This window comes from Triplophysa rosa, linkage group LG17 (assembly GCF_024868665.1).
Source record: "Triplophysa rosa linkage group LG17, Trosa_1v2, whole genome shotgun sequence".
In the NCBI taxonomy this organism is placed as follows: domain Eukaryota; kingdom Metazoa; phylum Chordata; class Actinopteri; order Cypriniformes; family Nemacheilidae; genus Triplophysa; species Triplophysa rosa.
In genome coordinates, this window is record NC_079906.1 from 9930327 (window position 1) to 9951454 (window position 21128).

At 38.0% G+C, this 21128-nt stretch overlaps 1 protein-coding gene across 1 annotated transcript; it reads left to right on the forward strand.

Annotated features, from left to right (window-relative positions):
- Window positions 1-296: 296 nt before the first annotated feature.
- fancc (FA complementation group C) lies at window positions 297-21091 on the forward strand. Its single transcript, XM_057356693.1, has 15 exons — window positions 297-529; window positions 2797-2962; window positions 5834-5921; window positions 6507-6601; window positions 9543-9650; window positions 10491-10555; window positions 10745-10909; window positions 11009-11165; window positions 13275-13330; window positions 13502-13601; window positions 16508-16583; window positions 17962-18055; window positions 18287-18461; window positions 18580-18771; window positions 20259-21091. The coding sequence occupies exons 2-15, from the start codon at window positions 2807-2809 to the stop codon at window positions 20418-20420; spliced, it is 1689 nt and encodes a 562-aa protein (XP_057212676.1). The 5' UTR covers window positions 297-529; window positions 2797-2806; the 3' UTR covers window positions 20421-21091.
- The last annotated feature ends 37 nt before the right edge of the window (window positions 21092-21128 follow it).

Below are 21128 nucleotides of genomic sequence, written 5' to 3' on the forward strand. Positions count from 1 at the left end.
ATAGAATGAGCAGAGAGAAAACACCAAGCTCCCATTATAGACTGTGCGTTTGTTTCTTATATTTACCTTAGGTTTATTGTAATAAAAACAATACGTCAAGGAACCGATTTAATGACCGTGGCACTGACCGTTCTCGAATACTATGAAGTAAAAACACGTGCATGCCCACACTATCTGCATGAACTTCCATCAAACAAGCACTTCTGTATCAATCCATGCCGCAGCTTCGCCCCGCCCTTTTCACGGCGCAGCCAATAGCAGATGACAACATCCGGTTCAAGTGTCTGAGAGGGAAGTTCAGAAAGATTTGTACAGAAGTTTATGCCGCGAAAACGTTTAGGTTCAATTTAATAGTCGTATATATATTTAGCATATAATATTCTGGAAGTATGACAAGAGGTGGATGTCATCAACGAGACTGAACGGAAGAAGGGAGTCGTGAGAGTCGTTTGCTGTCACATTGAACGGCGGAAATCTTTGCAGACTCACCTCATTTGGTGGACACGCTTCAGCTTTCTGTTTGTTGAAGGTAACGTTAATATTTGGTATTCATTTCTTGCAGCTGTTTGGTTAAGTTTGTATATGCACATGGAAAGGAACGAATCCTACTTTGGTGAAAGAATATTAATTAGGTGGTTGGCGAGAAGAGCCACGAATAACGACATGACGTAGTTAATATTAACGACATAACTCCTACGCAGTAACGTAACGTACTGTTAAGTTTCGTGTAGTCTGTCATCGAAGTGAAATACTGTCTGTGTACAAAATAAAGCCTCATAAAATAATATAAATATATCAATAGCGTTGTTAAGCATGGTGTCTAATTGTCAAAATATTTACATTTTAGATTTTTGTAACATTTGTGAATTTACGCTCGTAAAATGAAGTATATTGGTTAGTAAATTATGCGGAGTAATATTTATTAACACAGATTATGTGGTAATTTAGTTTATAATGACATTGGTTTGACTCCACAGTACATATTATGGGTGCTTTGTACAGGTTTATGCCACTTCAATTTCTTGACATTAAAAAAATTCACGAGGTGGAATATTGTAGGTGAAATATAAGATGTCAACACCTAGCGGACTTTCTTAAAAACGCAGGCTAAACTAAATTTGAGATTATAAATGGACAGACACCAGAATGGACTTTGAGTCTGTGACTCTGGACTTTATAAAAAAAAAGTTTTTCATGATTTTACTAGTTTATTATTAGAATCTCTTAGTTTTCTTTGATCTATTTATGGTTGACAGGTTGTTTACTGGAGTGTAATAATAAGTGTGCCCGCTAGCTGAAAATGTCAAAACTATTAGAAGCACTGTAAAAGAAACTCCTGTCACAACATCAATTGCTAAAGTGTCTGACTTTAAACGCTTCATGCCATCTTTATCTAGTTTTATTCAGCTTGGGCAAAACAAGGGCAACTTGTTTTCCTCTGCTCTTGACTGACTGTTGCTCATCAGACGCATGATTATACATTTGTGGTCACTTTTCTTGCACATTTCTTTCGATTGGCACACGCTCAGGGCATTAGTATGCGTTGGTACACGCCGATGTTGACACTCTCCGGTGCATAACATACCCCAAATAATTTTTTACACTTGCACAAAATCAGATCATATTCTACAAGGATTCTGATTTGGAAATTACACCCTTGGCTGTGGTAGTTTATTGGCCAGGCAGCTATGTCCCCCTAAGGACCGGTGAAAACTGTGCAGAGATGACAAGTCAACAAGGAGCGTTTGTTCATAGTTTGGTTTGATTGAAAAAAGGAAAGAAAGGCTAATTATATATTTAGGTTGTCTCACCCAAGGGATTTTACCAGCAGGGGCGATGGCAAGACATTAAACAAGTCTGCCGTTACGAGCAGATCATAAAAACACTCCTTGTTGTGTTTTTCACAAACCTGTCATTAAGCCTAAGAACAACAATTACCCACAAACTTCTGCTCCTGCACACACAAGCTGTTTTAGGGCTTTCTCTACCCTGTTGTGTTGTGTTCGCATTCGTAATGTGAGAATCTGGCCTCCCAGCAGGACATAGATGTCGCCATCGATGGTTTCAACCTTTATTTGGTTATGTTTATTTGTCAAAAATACTTCAGTGCTTAGTTAAGAGGTTTCTAGGAGTTTAAGAGTGAAGCCTGCAAGATTTTATTGCACAACATATGGTCCCTCTTTTATATATTTTGCCTTTTAAAAGGGAAGGTTCATGAAATGATGACAAATTAAGGACCCTTGGACTTGATAGGTAACACATTTTCTCTCACCAGTTGCTGAATACAACCGTCATCTTAGGTTGTATACAAAATGAATCATTTTTATGATCTTACCCTGTCAGTCTTTCTGGCATTTGGGCATTATAGGAATAGTTAGCAAAAAATACAAGGTTATCATTTTTAAACACCTCATGTTTATGGAAAACAACAGGTGAATTAGCTCTTTTCCATATTATGAAATCAAAACTGGGACTAGAAAGCGGCAACATGTCAAAAAGCTGCATGTTCTAACCATCTAACATGTAAAAAAATACACAAATAAAAATACATTTTAATAATATATTACTAATATTTATAAAATTAAACCATGTAAGAGAGATTTATTTTCATTGTAAGTTTTTTTTTCTTCTCAATTTTGGCTGCCTGTCACACCATAGAACACAGTTATGGTTTATTTGTCAACTACGCAATAAGTTTGGAGTCATAAAGGGTAAATCTAAACTCTATTTGATAGCAGAAGGACAAGAAACGTGACAACAGGATTTGATGCACCTGATTTTGATTTGTCTTTCCAGATTACAGATAATGGCTGCTTTTTCCGAGACAGAAGTGCAGTTTTGGATGACCAAAGCAGTGAGCTGGGGTGAAAATACATCATGTTCGACCCTTCTGGACACAAGCAGACACCTTAATGGTCTGAGAAGCTTTCTCCAGCAACTTCTGCAGGGGCTGCAGCAAATGGTATGCAAAAAGACTTGATAAGTCTTAAATATATTTCTTTCATTGGATTCAATGAGTTTGAACTACAAATGAGATAATTTCCTTCTGCATAGCAAGTTTCCTTATTATTCTACAACAGACTTGTTGCATTGGAGTTTACACGTTATTAAGAGTTCACAAAATTATATAAAAACAATCAAGGTCATAGTGCTTTAACTTTGGCCTCTTATTTAGTGGCACTCACAGAAGCTACACTGTGCATATGAAGGCAGGACATTGGCACAGCAGCTATGCTGATTTAGTGGGCTAATAGCCACCCAGAGACCGCCAGCGTTAACCTAACGTATCCCTGCATCAAGAGTTGTGAATTTGGATGAGGTAGCACGGTGTAGGGCAACTCTGTGAAGGTCCAGTGTTAAGAAAACTTCTGCCTCCCACCGACTCTTCACACCTTGAAAGGAGCTCTTTATTCACCCTGCAGCGGCCTTTCACAACAGCCGATCTCCCGTTGGCCGTGCTCACCATGCCGCTTCAATGTCTGGTGTGTCGGAAAAGAAAATAAATCGCACAGTTGTCTGACTTTCTCATGTCGGCTGTTACAATGGCCGCCCTGCCAAGTTGCAATCATCCCCCGGCACTCCGGTGACGGAATTCAACAATGTGATGGGATTAAGATTTCTTAATTGGCCCTTAAACGTTTTCCCGGCAGAGCCTAGTAAAACCAAACGGATCTCACTATCAGCGCTCGGATGATTCAGTGCTCGATTCTCGCCTAGGGGAAAAAAATGTCTCGTTTATATCAATTTTCTCATTTGCATTCCATCACACTCCGTATGGTTTTCTCTTGCTGCTCGAGACTGCTGGAAAGGGGAGGTTTTGCTGTCCCGTAAACGTTTTTCTACCTAAGCCTGGCACAGTGGGTGCCAGCTGGCGTTCTGCCCGCTCAAGGAGAGGTTGAGGGATGCTGGTGTGTTTGAACACATTCTGTATTTGCTGACTTGGGAAATGTGTATACGATTTTTTCTACCTTAACCGCATGAGAAAACATCTCTAGGATCATACAAACTATGAAAAAATTGCTTATACCCCTGTGTGGGGCTGGATTATGAGCTGGGTCTAAATTTGAACTAATCCACTAGATGAATGGATTAGTTATTAGGGTCTTTTGCTTTATAAATGATGCATAGTTTGTGATAGTTGATTGAATAATAATGTAAAACAAAGGTAACAAAAATGCAGACACGATAAAAAATGCCTTTTCCATGGGCCCATAGGTATGTTAAGGTGTTAAGGGTCTGTATTAGAGGTTGCATTAAAATTGAAAACATGATGTGGCATTATGTGAACAAATTGAGAAAGCGGACAAAATAAATATGTTTAGGGATTATATTTTACATTCTTATTGTATAAAGATACGAAACGTGCTCTGTAAAGCAGTTTGTCCGTTTAGTGCTACTGTAGAAACAACATGGTGAATTCCATGTAAGGGGACCCGGCCCGCGGTGTATATAGATAGAAATAGCTCTTTCTAAGGTAATAAAAACACAACACTTCATTATGAAAGGTCTTTATACACCTCTGAAGACATAGTTATGTGTATTATATTGCATTTCTGTCAATAGATCCTTCAAAAAATTACACACAGCACTAGTTGTTTTGTAATTCAATTAATATGTTATGCTATATCACACCATATAAAATGTAAACGTAGACTACAAATAATCAGTTTGTTTTGCGCTCTGTATATTCATGTTGATGTAGCAATTATTTGGCTTTCAAAGGTGTTTTTCCTTGTGTGAAGCTTGACGTGTTAAAGTTCCATAAGAATAGTGTCATTTTTTTCATGCGTGTCCTAGAATTATTGAGCGTCCAACAATGTATGTGCCTTTGGAATGTAAAAACGCTAGATCCTTTGAACGGTTTCCAGTGTGTACAGTAAATTGGCAGGACACATCTTGAACTGATGCAGAAAGCTGCGATCCTCAACATGGCTTTGCATTAGCACGCTGGTTTTCATTAATTACGTAACTGACTTGAAAGAAATGATCAGTCACTTTCTCCGTCTGTCTGCATGGGAATAGTTTTATGAAGGCCATGAAAACCGGTTGTTGGCTCAAACATTTCTGTTAGATATTATGATGGATTTTTTTCATATTAATTTGTTCATACATGTGATGTCAGCTAACTCGGCGAGCGGCATACATTCACGGTGCACTTAAACTGTCATTATTACTTAAGAAAAAACGTAGTGTTGAGCGGGACTAATGAATTGCGCCAGAATCTGGTGTTAACACGGTTTAATTTGATGAGGAAAATACTGAGAGATATAGTTTTTGACATGTGAAAATTTGCTCCTGCTGAGTTCCTCTCAAGAACCACGAAGGGCCTTCAAATCTTCCTTAATGTTCCAAGAACCAGTTCATACACATGATCTATTGCATTGGCTTTGCTTTTGGAGGTGATATAACCGATTATTTACATTTAACCAGCAAGAGGAGTGAATGCTCTGAATAACTGTTTTATTTTAGTAATTACGTAGAAATTATTCAGATTCAGTTTTTCTCCTTTCTAAAGATAACCTAAATAATACATAAATAAATGTAAACATGGCTATTTATTTTATGTATTGTGCATATAAATGATTAAATATTATTTTAGTTGAAAACAATATGGAAAATGCACTTAATTATTTTGAACCTACTTGGCTAATATAGGAAGCAAATGCTTGAACTTTTCAAAGAAACAGAATTGGGTATTACATCGATATAAGATGATATTTTTCCACAGTGAGCTGTCAAAATGAAGTCCAAATAAAGTCAAAACAAATGCCTAATTTGAATGTAGATGCTACAGCACATTAATGATTCTGCATGTGTATTTACTGTAAAACAGAGCTCCACTAGCGAGGCAATGAGGACGTTTCGCTTTGTTGGCCAGTTCCTGGGAAGACTTTGCTGGAACCCATGTGTTATTGCGGATGGTAAATTTACGACTCTTCTACTCGGGGGTGTGTTTCCCATTTGAGACCAAGAAATGTGTCTGCATGGGTTGGGTATTTACACTAATTTTCCAATGAACCCTGTAGCAGCCTGTTGGGCATTTGCTCTGTTGCTTTATCTCTCACTCTTTTACTTTTTCGCACTCTCCCTTTCTGATAGAGCACCACTTTTTGCACCCACATATCATTTTCAGATATTTACATGCAGTAGTACAGTAGTTCATGCTGTACTTTTTCTCACAAGCAGGGTCCATATGTCTAAGACCGCTGCTTCTATTTTGCATTTTTAGAATTTAATATAATTGTGCTTTTTCTTTTACGAATTTCTGAATTTCTTGGTGTTTGGTGTCCACATCTTGCTTTAATGATAAACTGATTTTTTTAAAATAATTTTTTTTGTTTTATTTTAGATTCTAGATACACTTCATGTTTTTATATATCAGTGTCAGAGCTGGATATAAATATATGCATGCATGTTTATGGGTTCTCATTAGAAATGAACAAGGTGGCCATTTTCATATCTTATTAATGGCTTTTTGTCCTTTGGTCTTGTTTATGCATGCTCAGAGAGGAGCCAGAGTCTCCTGCTGCGCTGTTTGAACTGTCTGTACAGTGCTGAGCCTCTGAACGCCGTCGAAAGGAAAGCCAACATGTGGATCAAGGTAAAGCCAATGCAGTTTCACCTTCACTAGTTGTTCAATTAGTGTTTGATTTGATGACAAAAGCTATTATCAAATTAATATTGTTTTTTTCAAAATTATTTTATTCAAATTCAAAATATATAGCTGGTAAAAGTTTAGGTAGATTTTAACATTTGAGCAACCAGCTCTAATTTTGTTTTAATGTCCCTAATAAAAAGACTTTTCCAGACCTTTACATATAACAGGTTTCAAGCTATCAAACATGTTTTAGAAATTTCCAATGTGCACTTTATATTTAAGGGGGAGTGCGAGTGTCAAAAAAAGCTCAAATAATTGTAGACTTCACTTTTTTACAGAGTTCAAACAGATGGTTTACCATAATCATTGCAGAACCCTTCACATTTTTGCCAGATTAAAACAAGTGTGCATTCGTTTGATTATTTTTTTCATCTAATAAAACATAGCGCTAATTAAAGGAGGGCTTTTAAAGTAAACTTTTAATTAGCCAGATGTTTTTTTGACCTATATGAAGGGAAATGGAGTCAGAAGGAGGTGTGCTCTCACTGTCAGGGGCTGAGACACGGTGTTTAATCCTACATTATTTATTTACGATCCCTATTGTAGTGTGTGGGAAAATGAACAGGGCAAAAAGATTGGGAGATTGGGACTAGCTTTGTGTGATCAAATTTCAGATTATACGCACAAGAGTATTTAGGTAAGTGATGGAGAAGGTTTAGGAAGATGATAGTCTAATTATAGTCTAATTCAAATCAGCAGTATTTGCATCAGTAATGTAAATGAAATGAAGTGAAGAACAAATAAAAACGTTTGCTTGCCTCCTGCATCTCAGGTATGTTTCCATCAGAGTTTTAGCAGAGATCTCAACAATGTCACAAACTGAGCTCTGATTTGCTAAGTCTGTATTCAAAAGTCAGTATTGTTGCAGATTTCAATATGAACTCAAATATTTCTTATTAAATTTACCCAAATCCAGATTATTTTACTTATGCAACCTCAATCTGTCTGTAATGTGCTACGTATCTGTAATGTGTGTGTCTCATTTGTTTCTATTTTTATTTCTCCTAAGCAATTTTAGAAGAAAATTTATCTGACAATAATTTGATACTTAAAGGGATAGCTCACCTTCAAAATGAAAATTCTGTCATTGTTTACCCTCTTGTCATTTTAAACCTGTATGACTTTCTTTCTTCTGCAGACATTTTGAAAAATGGTCCTCATTGACTTGCATTGGTGTGTCCATACAATCCAAGTCAATGTGGACCAACTGTTTTTGGTTACTAACATTTTTCAAAATAATATATAAATATATTTTGTGTTTTGCTGAAGAAAGAAAATCACTGACAGAATGATGAGAGTAAATGATGACAGAATTTTCATTTTGAAGGTGAACTATTCCTTTAAGTGAAACCCAACCGAGAACTTTGGAAAAACTTCTGGCATCAGTAAATTACTAAAACTAGTTTAATTTAGCATACCATAAATGTATGATATACAGTATTATGCATATGGTATACAGAGTCTTTCCTCTGTTTTATGTCAGCCTGTTTCACAGTTTTGTCTATCGTTTAGTTTTCCATTTTCGTGTTTGTTGCAGTGCTAATAGGTTGTGCATTTATCTCAGCCTTGTTCTGAGAACTGTTTACTGTCCACATCAACATATGAAAGCTCACTCATCTGAGAAACCCTTCATGTCAGTCATCATGGGCTTTAATGATCATGGGTTTTCTGATCATGTATGATTCTAATTGACCCCCCCAGAGCACCGATGGCAATGAAGGTCTGTGTTCCTTTAGTCACCGAGCATGAATATACAAACAGTCATGTCAATCAGAAAGCCAGTTTGGTCATGTTTAGAAGACATTATCTTTTTGTTTTCCTCTTGTGGGTGGTTTAGCCTTTCAGAAGAGACAAATAGGAATATGGCCACAGACTGAAGTCTCGTCTGTCATTAAAGTCGCTTATTGCTAAATCTCCCATGATCCTTTGCTCTCAAGCGCCAGCTTGACTTGCTCTCTCCACATCAGAGAAACCAGGCCATGCTTGATGGCCTCTCTGCTCCAGCGGGCCTCCTGGAGCTCTGGAAGCGGTTCTTAGGGAGACTTGTGTGGTCTTTTCGGTTACAGTTACAAACAACCATGTTGTTTTTTATAGTGGCATCTATTAGTCACTTTGTCTTAATATCAGTTTTTAAATCAAACTCCAAAATTGTATCTTGATTGACATGCAAGAACCTTCTTATTTCTGATGCATGCACAGTATATAGTATGAATATTAAAATATATTTTTGTGGTTATTTAATTGAAACAGACTTATTCAAACCAGCACTTTAGAAAACATCTGATGTCTGTGAACTTGTTCTTCATAATCGTTCTAGTTCGTTTACTCACTTGTAGGCATAGAGTTGTTTTCATTTAGCATTGGCATCCACATGGTTTAATACCATCCAAATAGCCACTTTGAAGAACAAAAAAATCATCATGATGACAGATGCCATGTTTCTCCTCTCCATCTCAAGATGGATGAAAAAAAAAGAAGAATGTATGAAGGCCTTGTTTCATTGGGTCGTTCTGTAGCCGCAGCCCAGCTTACAGTTTAGTGTGATCTACAGTGTGTTTTTGCAGTTCAGATGTTAGTAATTGAGTCTCTTTTGGTCTGTGGAGAACACGGCATACTGTAAACCTAAAGAAACCACATGGCCCCACCACAAACAGACGTGTGTTTTGTCAAAGCTTTCAAAACAGACAAGCAATGCCATCCAATCCATTGTGCTTTTCTCTCTTTATTATTGTTCACTTTGTGCGTTGTAGAAAGGGATTTATGATGAAAAAACAATTGTACAGGCATTGTCAAACAAGATGATAGCTATTGGGATTTGATGTTGTCACATTAAACAGTGTTTTAAAGCTGTCATCACATTGTTTTATGTCTTCGTTCTGGACAGAATCTGTTGTGCCATCTAATATCAGAAGAGGAGGGAAGTGTAGCTCATGCTATGGTGAAACATGCTGGAATAAGCCCTGAACGATACCACATGGATGCGCTTGAGAAGGTTGGAAATGTTAAAATGATGACATGGTTATATTGATGCATGTACCTTTTACATGAGAAATCGCTCTGTGGTTAACAAAAAGTTTTTACTTAAAGGAACAGTTCACTCAAAAATGAAGATTCTTTATGTACTCACCCTCAGTTTGTTCCAAATCTGTATAAATTTCTTTGTTCTTTTGAACACAAAACAAGATATTTTGAAGAATTTAGGAAAGGAAACAGTTCTGGGGCACTTTTGACTGCCATTGTCATTTTTCCTACTATGGTAGTCAATGGTGACCAAGAACTGTTTGGTTACAAGCATTCTTCCAAATATCTTTCTCTGTGGTCATCAGAACAGAAATGTATACAGATTTGGATCAACTCGAGGGTGAGTAAATGATGACAAAAACTGTTCCTTTAACGGGATAGCAAATCACAAAATGAAGATATTTTGAGAAATGTCAGTGGTTTTGTGTCTCTACAATTGAAGTCAATGGGGGGCAATGTTGTTACCAACGTTTATCAAAATATCTTTTTTTGTGTTCTGCAGAAGAAAGTCATACAGGTTTGGAACGATATAAGGGTTTGTGACAACATGTTAACTCGCTACAGTCATATCAACAACCTAGGGAAAGTTGTTTTATTTTACATGGAACCGTTATAATGTCAAACTGAAGAACACATTAAAAAGGGTGTTTTCAAAAATGTAAATGTTGAACTTGATTAAATAATCACATGCTTTAACACATTAACTTTGACTGCCCCACTTAATACCTATATAAGTTTAATTTGATCTTTAAATCTTGTTTTTGTTAGGTTTGGGACATTACTAATAGTTTTTTCCTGCCGTCACTTTCAGGTGGTTTCATTAATGACAGAGGAGGTCATTAAAAGCTGTGATGGTTCACCAAACTCATCGGCAAGGTTTCCATAAACACTCTTTCAAGTGCCTATAACAACAGCTATTTATCATAATGATAAATACGTGGAAATGAACATTTTATTACAGTTGTAAATCTTGTTGAGTGGTGTGACATTTAAACACAATTTGCTTAGTCTTTTAATATTTTTAATAAGCAATCCACTCTTGCAATTGTAATTGTTGTTTCGTAGGTGTTCAAATGGCAACATCAACACCATGTCAACAGCGTGCATTCCCCTGGTTACGTGTTGTCAGGCGGCACCTCTCATTGGTGCTCTGTTAAAGCATTCGATAATCTGTGCTACGTCCTGTGTGGATGAAGAGTTCATTGAGGAAGTCAGTAAAGCTTGGGTCAGGTAAATAACATCATCCCTCGACTTATGATACGAACACTAAAGTGCACAATATGCACATTACAATTGGAATGAAGCGTTTTCTTATACTCTCTCACACAGTAAAAGGCTTGTGATGGAGGAAGAAGCAGTGGTGGCCCTATATTGTCATAACCCCGTCTGCCTGGAGGGGGCAGCATTGAGCTTATTGGAATCTGTATTGTCTGACCCTAAAACAGTGTCACAGAATCTGGACAAGTATGTTAATGAGTCATTACTGGTAAGCATGTTTTCTCATTAGCCTGCCTGGAGTTGTATACTATCTAGTTCTATGTATCTACGAATAACTCCTAAATTTTTCAATAAAATCTTTGTTGTACATTTTAATATTGTACAATACTGTAGTACTTTGAAACATGTTAGTCTTAAAATTCTGTTTATTAGTTTATAAAGTGTATGTTTAATTGTTTACTCTAATTCTGAATGTTATAATACTGCTAAAATAAGTAGAATATTGTAAAAAAAAAAGGGGTTAAAAGTCATTTCAAGGTGTTTTAAGGGTAGCACCCTGTGTTTAAAATTGATACCATTGCATAATACACTGGCCCCATTTGGAGAACTGCCACAAACACCGTGATGCGAGCCAGACCCGTGGTCCGTACCCATCAGCACTAAAACACATCTTTATAAGACTGTTTCTAACTTAAAATCACTGGAACCAAGACCTTATTTACACGTTTGTCTAAACACGGGTGTCATTTCACTGATCACCATGGTTCACCCGTGACCTGTTTTGACAGCAAGAATGGGGCCCAAATGCAACTGCATTCAGCCCTCATTTATTTGTGCTTGAGAGCAGATTGAACTCTGCGGCACGTTTACGTTGCAGGAACAAGCTGTTTAAACCGCAATCAAAAAGGGGAAACCAGAAATTAGTTTCACATTTTTGTCTTCATCCACCTTCCTCAAAACTTCGATCCAATAACAATAAACAGCATCTTTCAGTATCCCAATGCCAGAAAGAGGATGTTTTGGCCATGCTGTAATTGACCCTCCCTGAAGTGTTAAGAGAAGGTATGGAGGAGTGTTCAGAAAGCCCATCTGTTTTCACTAGGACGAAAAGCTTCATCCTTCATAAAAAATAAGAACAGATCTGAACCTTTTCTGCACCTCTGCTTTTGACACGTGATGTAGACACAAGGCTTGATGAACTAATGAAATCAGAATAGGAGTTTTTAGTCTATGGATGTTAGCTTTGAAGCTAACTGTATGTTGATATAATCTTGAAATAGAAGAAAATCCAACTTTATTGAATAATTGCATTTTAAATGTTAAATTATTTAGGAGAAAAATGAAGCAAAAATATTGATGACTCATCCTGCACAACACAGATTTTTAGCCAATCGGATGCTTTCTAGAGTGATAATGAATATTACCGCCTGTCATATCTTAAGTAAGTAACACTCAAGCATCTTGTTTCAAAAGAAAACTCATCCAAACAAAAAACAAACATGACAACATACAAGTCTTACAACTGAAACCTGTGATAAATTTCAATTCAACAAATGCGGTCATACAGTTTCATTCATTGCTTTATGCTTTTATGAGTTTAGCTGCTAGTTAAGCTTTAAGCTGTTGAGTTCTTTAGTCTTCCAGTCATTCTCTCTCCGTCTTCTGTTTTTAAAACATCTCATACCATCTAATGTTTGTAGCTCAAATGCGTCTCTTTTTTATTGGAGCAGCAAATTGGCGGCTTTTGGCAAGCGTCGACTAGCTGGGGTTACGGGAATATCTGAGATGCTTCGGGGTTTAGGGGCTGTTGAGAATTGTGCATGTGTGAGTACAGACGGGAGATGAGGGTGCCTGGGTGGGGCAAACTTTTTAATGGTCCCAAATGTAGGAAAGAATAATTACACTTCTCCCTGTGGCACACACACACATGCCCAAACAGACACTGTGAGGATCAAAGACAGCAGGGGCACATGTGGGCTCTCTATTGCACTGATGTTTTGGGTCTGGGTGAAATGTTTTATGGCATTCTTTGCACATATGAACTACGGGATTGGGCTTTGTATTAATGAAACCTGTTCTATTAAATATGACTGTAAGTTTATATGATGCGTCAGACGCACATGTACAGCTGCTTGGATGGAGTTTTTTTTTTTTTTTACTTATTTTCACATGAATTTGAAACAGATGATGATGCTTTGTAATAAAGAAGTGTGCATTTTGTTGTTTAAAAGCGGGCAGTTAAACTTGCGGCAGTGAATTGTGGGTAGAAGATCTGCGGTTGAACAGAGCCATCAAGTTCTTGATGCAACATTGCCCTCTAATGGTTGAGTATTGACATGACAGTCTGACTTTTTTATTAACATGTTTTTACCCCCAGCCACAAGCATCGGCCCTTCACTGCCACATCTTCCTGACTGTCAATGAGATTTACAGGTAAATGTTGGCTTTGGTGTTTATCATGTATATAGCCTGTAGTGTAAAGATTCAGTCCACCCATTACCCTGCAAGAGGATAGAGGGATGTTTATACAGTTTACATCTTTATAATATGTAGACCAAAGCATTTATATTGAGAAGTCAATAGCAATTTAGGATTCCTTTACAGGAATGTGTTGATGGAGATTGATGAGAACATTGCTGGGAGAGCCCTCATACAGGTTTATACAAACTGCTTCCTCCAGAGACTGACTGCTCTCAAACCACAGGTACAATATCTCTCTCTCTCTCTCTCTCTCTCTCTCTCTTTCTCTATCTCTCTCTTTCTCTATCTCTCTCTATCTCTCTCTTTCTCTATCTCTCTCTTTCTCTATCTCTCTCTCTCTATATATATATATCTCTATTTCTATCGCTATCTCTCTCTATCTCTCTCTCTCTCTCTCTTTCTCTCTCTTTCTCTATATATATATCTCTATCGCTATCTCTCTCTTTCTCTATCTCTATCTCTCTCTCTCTTTCTCTATCTCTCTCTTTCTCTCTATATATATATATCTCTATTTCTATCGCTATCTCTCTCTCTATCTCTCTCTATATATATATATATTTCTATCTCTCTCTCTCTCTCTCTCTCTCTCTCTCTCTCTCTCTATATATATATATATATCTTTCTCTCTCTTTCTCTCTCTATCTCTCTCTCTATATATACATCTCTCTCTCTATTTCTATTGCTATCTCTCTCTATCTCTCTCTCTCTCTCTCTATATATATATCTATTTCTATCGCTATCTCTCTCTCTCTATTTCTATCGCTATCTCTCTCTATATATATATACAGTATATCGCTCTCTCTATTTCTATCGCTATCTATCTCTCTCTTTCTCTCTATCTCTCTTTCTCTCTCTATATATACAGGTGCTGGTCATATAATTAGAATATCATCAAAAAGTTGATTTATTTCACTAATTCCATTCAAAAAGTGAAACTTGTATATTATATTCATTCATTACACACAGACTGATATATTTCAAATGTTTATTTCTTTTAATTTGATGGTTATAACTGACAACTAATGAAAAACCCAAATTCAGTATCTCAGAAAATTAGAATATTACTTAAGACCAATACAAAGAAGGGATTTTTAGAAATCTTGGCCAACTGAAAAGTATGAAGATGAAAAGTATGAGCATGTACAGCACTCAATACTTAGTTGGGGCTCCTTTTGCCTGAATTACTGCAGCAATGCGGCGTGGCATGGAGTGGATCAGTCTGTGGCACTGCTCAGGTGTTATGAGAGCCCAGGTTGCTCTGATAGTGGCCTTCAGCTCTTCTGCATTGTTGGGTCTGGCATATCGCATCTTCCTCTTCACAATACCCCATAGATTTTCTATGGGGTTAAGGTCAGGCGAGTTTGCTGGCCAATTAAGAACAGGGATACCATGGTCCTTAAACCAGGTACTGGTAGCTTTGGCACTGTGTGCAGGTGCCAAGTCCTGTTGGAAAATGAAATCTGCATCTCCATAAAGTTGGTCAGCAGCAGGAAGCATGAAGTGCTCTAAAACTTCCTGGTATACGGCTGCGTTGACCTTGGACCTCAGAAAACACAGTGGACCAACACCAGCAGATGACATGGCACCCCAAACCATCACTGACTGTGGAAACTTTACACTGGACCTCAAGCAACGTGGATTCTGTGCCTCTCCTCTCTTCCTCCAGACTCTGGGACCCTGATTTCCAAAGGAAATGCAAAATTTACTTTCATCAGAGAACATAACTTTGGACCACTCAGCAGCAGTCCAGTCCTTTTTGTCTTTAGCCCAGGCGAGACGCTTCTGATGCTTCCTGCTGCTGACCAACTTTATGGAGATGCAGATTTCATTTTCCAACAGGACTTGGCACCTGCACACAGTGCCAAAGCTACCAGTACCTGGTTTAAGGACCATGGTATCCCTGTTCTTAATTGGCCAGCAAACTCGCCTGACCTTAACCCCATAGAAAATCTATGGGGTATTGTGAAGAGGAAGATGCGATATGCCAGACCCAACAATGCAGAAGAGCTGAAGGCCACTATCAGAGCAACCTGGGCTCTCATAACACCTGAGCAGTGCCACAGACTGATCCACTCCATGCCACGCCGCATTGCTGCAGTAATTCAGGCAAAAGGAGCCCCAACTAAGTATTGAGTGCTGTACATGCTCATACTTTTCATGTTCATACTTTTCAGTTGGCCAAGATTTCTAAAAATCCTTTCTTTGTATTGGTCTTAAGTAATATTCTAATTTTCTGAGATACTGAATTTGGGATTTTCATTAGTTGTCAGTTATAATCATCAAATTAAAAGAAATAAACATTTGAAATATATCAGTCTGTGTGTAATGAATGAATATAATATACAAGTTTCACTTTTTGAATGGAATTAGTGAAATAAATCAACTTTTTGATGATATTCTAATTATATGACCAGCACCTGTATATACAGTATATCTCTCTATCGCTCTCTCTATTTCTATCGCTATCTCTCTCTCTCTCTCTCTCTCTCTCTCTCTCTCTCTCTCTCTCTCTCTCTCTCTCTCTATTTCTATCGCTATCTCTCTCTCTCTCTCTCTCTCTCTCTCTCTCTCTCTCTCTCTATCTCTATCTCTCTCTATTTCTATCGCTATCTATCTCTCTCTTTCTCTCTATCTTGATTGTGAAGGGTCTTAATTGTCTGAAATGATCTAAAGCACGAATGAAAAAAGAAATGCAAAAAAGGGTGAAGTGTGTAATCTCTTCTCCACTAGTGGCACCAAACTGAACTGAACTAATTTTTGTGTAGCACAGAACTAAACATACAGTATACGGTACCTTTTGAAGCTTAAAACCTCAGCTTTCTTACCAGTCCCATCAGCTTTGCATTTGTTACATAAAAGAAAATAATAAGGTATAAATTTGTCATTTATTTGTCATAACATTCAATTTCATATTTACATCACACAAACTCACAAAACAGATGAGTCATTTATCAAATGAAAGCTCTCACTCTCAAGAATATCACTGTAAATTTGACTGATCTAACACAAAAATGAAAATTCTGTCATCATTTACTCACCCTTGAGTTGTTCCAAATCTGTAAAAAGGTTGAAAGTCACGAAGAGGATATTTCAAGTGTCTTATATTATCTCTGTGTGTGTCATTCATAGGATCGACTTCCACTCCGTGCCTTCTTTCCAAACTTGCCACCCAGTTTACTCGGCCCTTTACTGACCGCAGCATCAGGTACAGTGTGTGTGATAAATACAGCCCTTCATATCTTAAACAAACTGATCACTAGATAGGATGCAAACTACAGTAATAGAGAGGCTACTTGTAAACCGTAGCTTACCTAAAGATTTAACTCAATTTAATGGGCTATATGCATGCGTGACTTCCATGTTTCACAGGAAGAACCCTAGGCAGTTTCCAGGTTGTGGAGACTTAAAGCAGAGAGAAATGGAAAAATGAGAAAATAGTTTGATTTAGCAGATGCTGTACATTGCGGCACACAGCAGTGCAGCGCGGCACAGTGCCAGGGGTTCCCTGCCTAGGGTTCTTCCTGTGAAACGCGGAAGTCAGGCATGCATGGAGCCCATTAGCTTCTTTTAGGTAGAAACCTGAAGTGACTGCATGAAATGATTTCTAATTTAATATGCTGTATTTTTTCTGGCTCAAAAACAACATTTGCATAAATACATCTCGATTAGAGTGACAGCATTAGTCTTGAACAGATGCTGCTCTGTACACTTAATAGGGATCAGTGACTTCCATTATGTCATCATTTACTTTTTCATTTTTGGGTGAACTGTCCCTTTAAGTTATTAGTTGTGTATGTCGAGTTATGCTGCCTTCACATGCATCGGAATTCTGGGGAATTCCAAGTCAACTTTGATACACCAGTTTTCAAGATGGGCAGTTCAAAAACCCAAGGCTTGTCCATCCTAGGTTTCCATATCCTGACCTTATCTGCCCTCCAGTTTTAGAGAACTCCCAAACAAACCCAGCATTCCTCCTCCTTTAAGCCACCCACCCTGCCTGCCTCAATGCAGTCCTCCGATATGTATCTCTGGCCTCTGTCCCAAAGTCCCCAGGCCCCCTTCAGTGCCTCCCGAACTCCAGAGGATATCCTCACAATGCCTCCTATTCTGTAACCTATTCTATATCAGAAGAATAGTGGCAGACCTCAGGTGCCTCGTGTGCCACGGTTCCTTTATGCGATGTTTGTTTGCATTGGTTCAATTGTCATTGTTAGTGAAATGACTGACGTGAAGAGGATCCGCTCTGAATGGACACTTCTAAATGCAGGGGTGTCATATTTACCTCACTGGACTAAAAATAGCTCACAATCCCTGACTGTGGTATGACTTTAGTTAGGAGACGCTGAACAAACAGCATTCCGTGAGAAACAACGTTAACAGTTATATTCTAAACAAATAGCCCAAAATATGCAATGCACTTGTTAAATGCATAATATTACATTTTGCTCGTGCCAAGCATGTTGATTTTTCATATAGTTGATAAATATCATAAAAGGTGTTGTTTTTGATACTTGTGGGTGAATAAACGTTAGGTATGCTGCTCAACAACAGTTTCAGGGAAGTGTTTTATTTCACCCCTGCAGAGGTTCCCCGGACAGCCTGGTTGGATCATCTAGGCTGGATCAGAAGATCTCTTCAGCGTGTGGTGGAGAGCGAGGAGGAGGACGGGGATGCTAGGTGAGCTTCTAAACACTCCAGACTATTGCATTTACATTTTAATGGCAGACACTTTAATCTGAAACATTCAAGGAATGCATTTCCTAAGAATTGAATCTACAACCCACATTTTTTTGTCCATAAAATGTACAAAATATGCAAAATTTGAATACACAATACAGAATATAACTATGTACACATACACAGTATATTTTTTTCATTTGCATATGTTTGGTGTGGATGTGTTTCCAGGGCATATCAGGCCGTGTTTGATGCTTGGTTTCTGCTGGTGCAGTGTGGGTTCTGGGTGGACACAGCTGCTGAGCTCCTCGTTTTGGCAGAGTCCGAGAACTCCGAAGCACTTCTCTGGCTGCTGACGTTTTTCCACCATCCCACCAACAGGGGGCACCAGAGGTCCCAGCAAACTGTAAGAGATCTAATTATGGAGCTGCAAGCCAGTCATCCTTACGTCACAGGTTAAAAACAGCAAAGTGAAGCAGACTGGAAAATTACTGATGGCTTCCTCCTCTTCGTTTTAATCTCAGGTGGTGGCAAAAGAAGCCTGGGTTCACATAAGGATGCTGTTTCATGGCCGTCCACCCCTTCCCAGACACCTTTGTGCCATGAAAGATCTCCTTTCCTCCTGCCTTTCCAGAAACCTCATCTTGCATCTGTTTTTAAACTTTGCTGTGTTTTCCCATGGACCTGTTAGCTTTACCACAGAAATAATTGACAAGGTGAGGTCTCCACTGATTCGGTTTTAACAGCTAAAGATCGTCGCATTGCGAAATTAACATTTACGTCCTCAAATGCCAAGTGTTTGTTTATGCATCCTGTGGCCTGTTCGGAGTAGGCGAGGGTTTCACAGAACCCAATTAAGCTGTCATCATCGCCTTTACTGACCCTGCGCTAGTTCTTGAGGAATGCGGAGAGCAACAAAATAATAGGCTTCTGACTCTTTACGACACCTTTAAAATCAAAAGCGTTTCGACCCAACGCAGACACAAACCCAGTACAAACACAACTTTACACCCAACAGCTCAACATTCAGGCTTTATAAGACAAGAAGTTACTCTGTTCAACTTTCAACCACATTGTTGTGTAGCAAGGTTATTTTAGTTTACTTAAATTAAAACTGAAAACATTTCTGTTCAATGAAATCAAAAAAATAATTGGCATAAAAATGACCTCAGAAATAAACTGAAATAAGTTTAAGGGGCTAAAGTTATGATGATAAACAAAAATAAAACTAAGATAAAAATTAATCTTTTATTGCAACATAAGAAATAAACAAATAAATAATAAAATGACAAAACTATGCAACAAAATGTACCTAAAATTAACATGAAAATCTAAAAATAAAAGCTTATTTAAAATATTAATAAAACTAAATAAAATAAAGTTGACTATCAAAAAAATTCCCTTTGAGTACAAACATTTATTTAACTACAATAAAAATTTCAATCAAACAAATGATAATATCCCAGTTAAAGGGATATTCACCCAAAAATAAAAATTCTGTCATCATTTACTCACCTTCGAGTTGTTCCAAATCTGTATGAAATTCTTTGTTCTGATGAACACAGAGAAAGATATTTGGAAGAATGCTTGTAACCAAACAGATCTTGCCCCCCATTGACTCCCATAGTAGGAAAAAATACAATAGCAGTCAAAAGTGCCCCAGAACTGTTGCTGTCCTACATTCTTCAAAATCTCTTCTTTTGTGTTCAACAGAACAAAAAAAAACTGATAAAGTAATTTTTCCTACTGTAGGAGTAGTATGGGAGAATATACTGACTTTGTGTTATGCTGTGATGATTAAGTGTTCCCTTAATTCTTTTGAGCAGTGTATATTATATTGCATTTTTTTGTCAATAGATCCTCCAAAAAATGACACACTTTAAGACCTTTAAGACATATCAGTTTTCTTTTATGCTCTGTCCTGTTGTCTTCCATTGCTTTAAAAGTGGTATTTTTGATCAGAGAATTAACATTCAGGTCAAGGCACGAATTGTTAATTTGTTTAATTATGTGTAAACGCATTAGGTTTCATTTTTAAATGTATTTTAATTTCATTCCTTTTTAAATGGTCATTTGTAACAATGAACCCATTAAATCCATAATACATCTCAATAACACCCGTGATTCAGTGCAGACACGAGACATTGAGAAGCACATGTGAAGGCTGGTTACCCACCGGGTGTGTGTGTTGTGCTGTTGGCAGGTGCTGATTGACGCTGGTGTGAAGCAGAGGGCACTGTGGATTCTCTCTGCAATAGACTGCAGACTAAACAGAACCGCCGTCTCACTGGAGGACAGAGTTCAGTCCAGGCTGAAGATGCTTCGGGAGACCCTCCTGGCACCCTGCGCCGAGACCCTCCCGTAGAATCTCCCAGTTTCAGGTGCTCAGTGAAACTATTTATTAGGAGAAGGATTCCTGGCGTGGCTCTGTTATACGTACCGAAACGCTAGATGGGACAACATGGCATTTATAAGAGAAGCCCAGCTGCTGTTTTATTTTAAACGCGGTGGGTGTTCTCCGCTTAAACTTGAGAGGGGCCTGCAGACTTGTCTGAGCGATCCGAGCCAAATAAAAGGAACGCATACGTATATGTTTACATCGGTGTGTTTGGATGACATCAAAAATGTTTTAGAGCTAAATATTCAAAGACGTGACTTCTGTCAGATTTGAGCTCGTATTTTATAAGTGTTAGGACTCTGTGACTTTTGTTGTCTGACTGCTCAGCTTTGTCTCGCTAGCACGTCATTTGTCTTCACTCAATGTCCTCCCACACGCGTTTGACGGGAGAGCATGCCTGAGTCCCTCTCACCACATGAATGCTCACATGTGTGTGTGTCTATTCCCAGAGAGAAGGGCCTCTTGAATAGTTTAGTCTCTGCGTACTGTACTTTCTAGACTCCATCATCAGTAGTGGGTCTCAGTCGGTTTCCTCTGTGCTTTTTCTCTATCCCACCCATTCTCAAGCAGTTCATTACTCAAAACTGGGTCATACTGAATTTACTGCCTTACTGGAGCTGTAAGGCTTATCATTGTTTTCTTTCATTTGCAATGCCATGAAATTAAAATGGCTGA

Excerpts from the sequence above, each read along its gene's own strand:
- fancc (XM_057356693.1), top strand. The coding sequence starts at position 2,807 with ATGGCTGCTTTTTCCGAGACAGAAGTGCAGTTTTGGATGACCAAAGCA. Across the intron at positions 6,602-9,542 it reads AAGCCAACATGTGGATCAAG|AATCTGTTGTGCCATCTAAT; the intron begins GTAAAGCCAATG and ends CGTTCTGGACAG. Across the intron at positions 18,462-18,579 it reads ACCAGAGGTCCCAGCAAACT|GTGGTGGCAAAAGAAGCCTG; the intron begins GTAAGAGATCTA and ends TTTTAATCTCAG.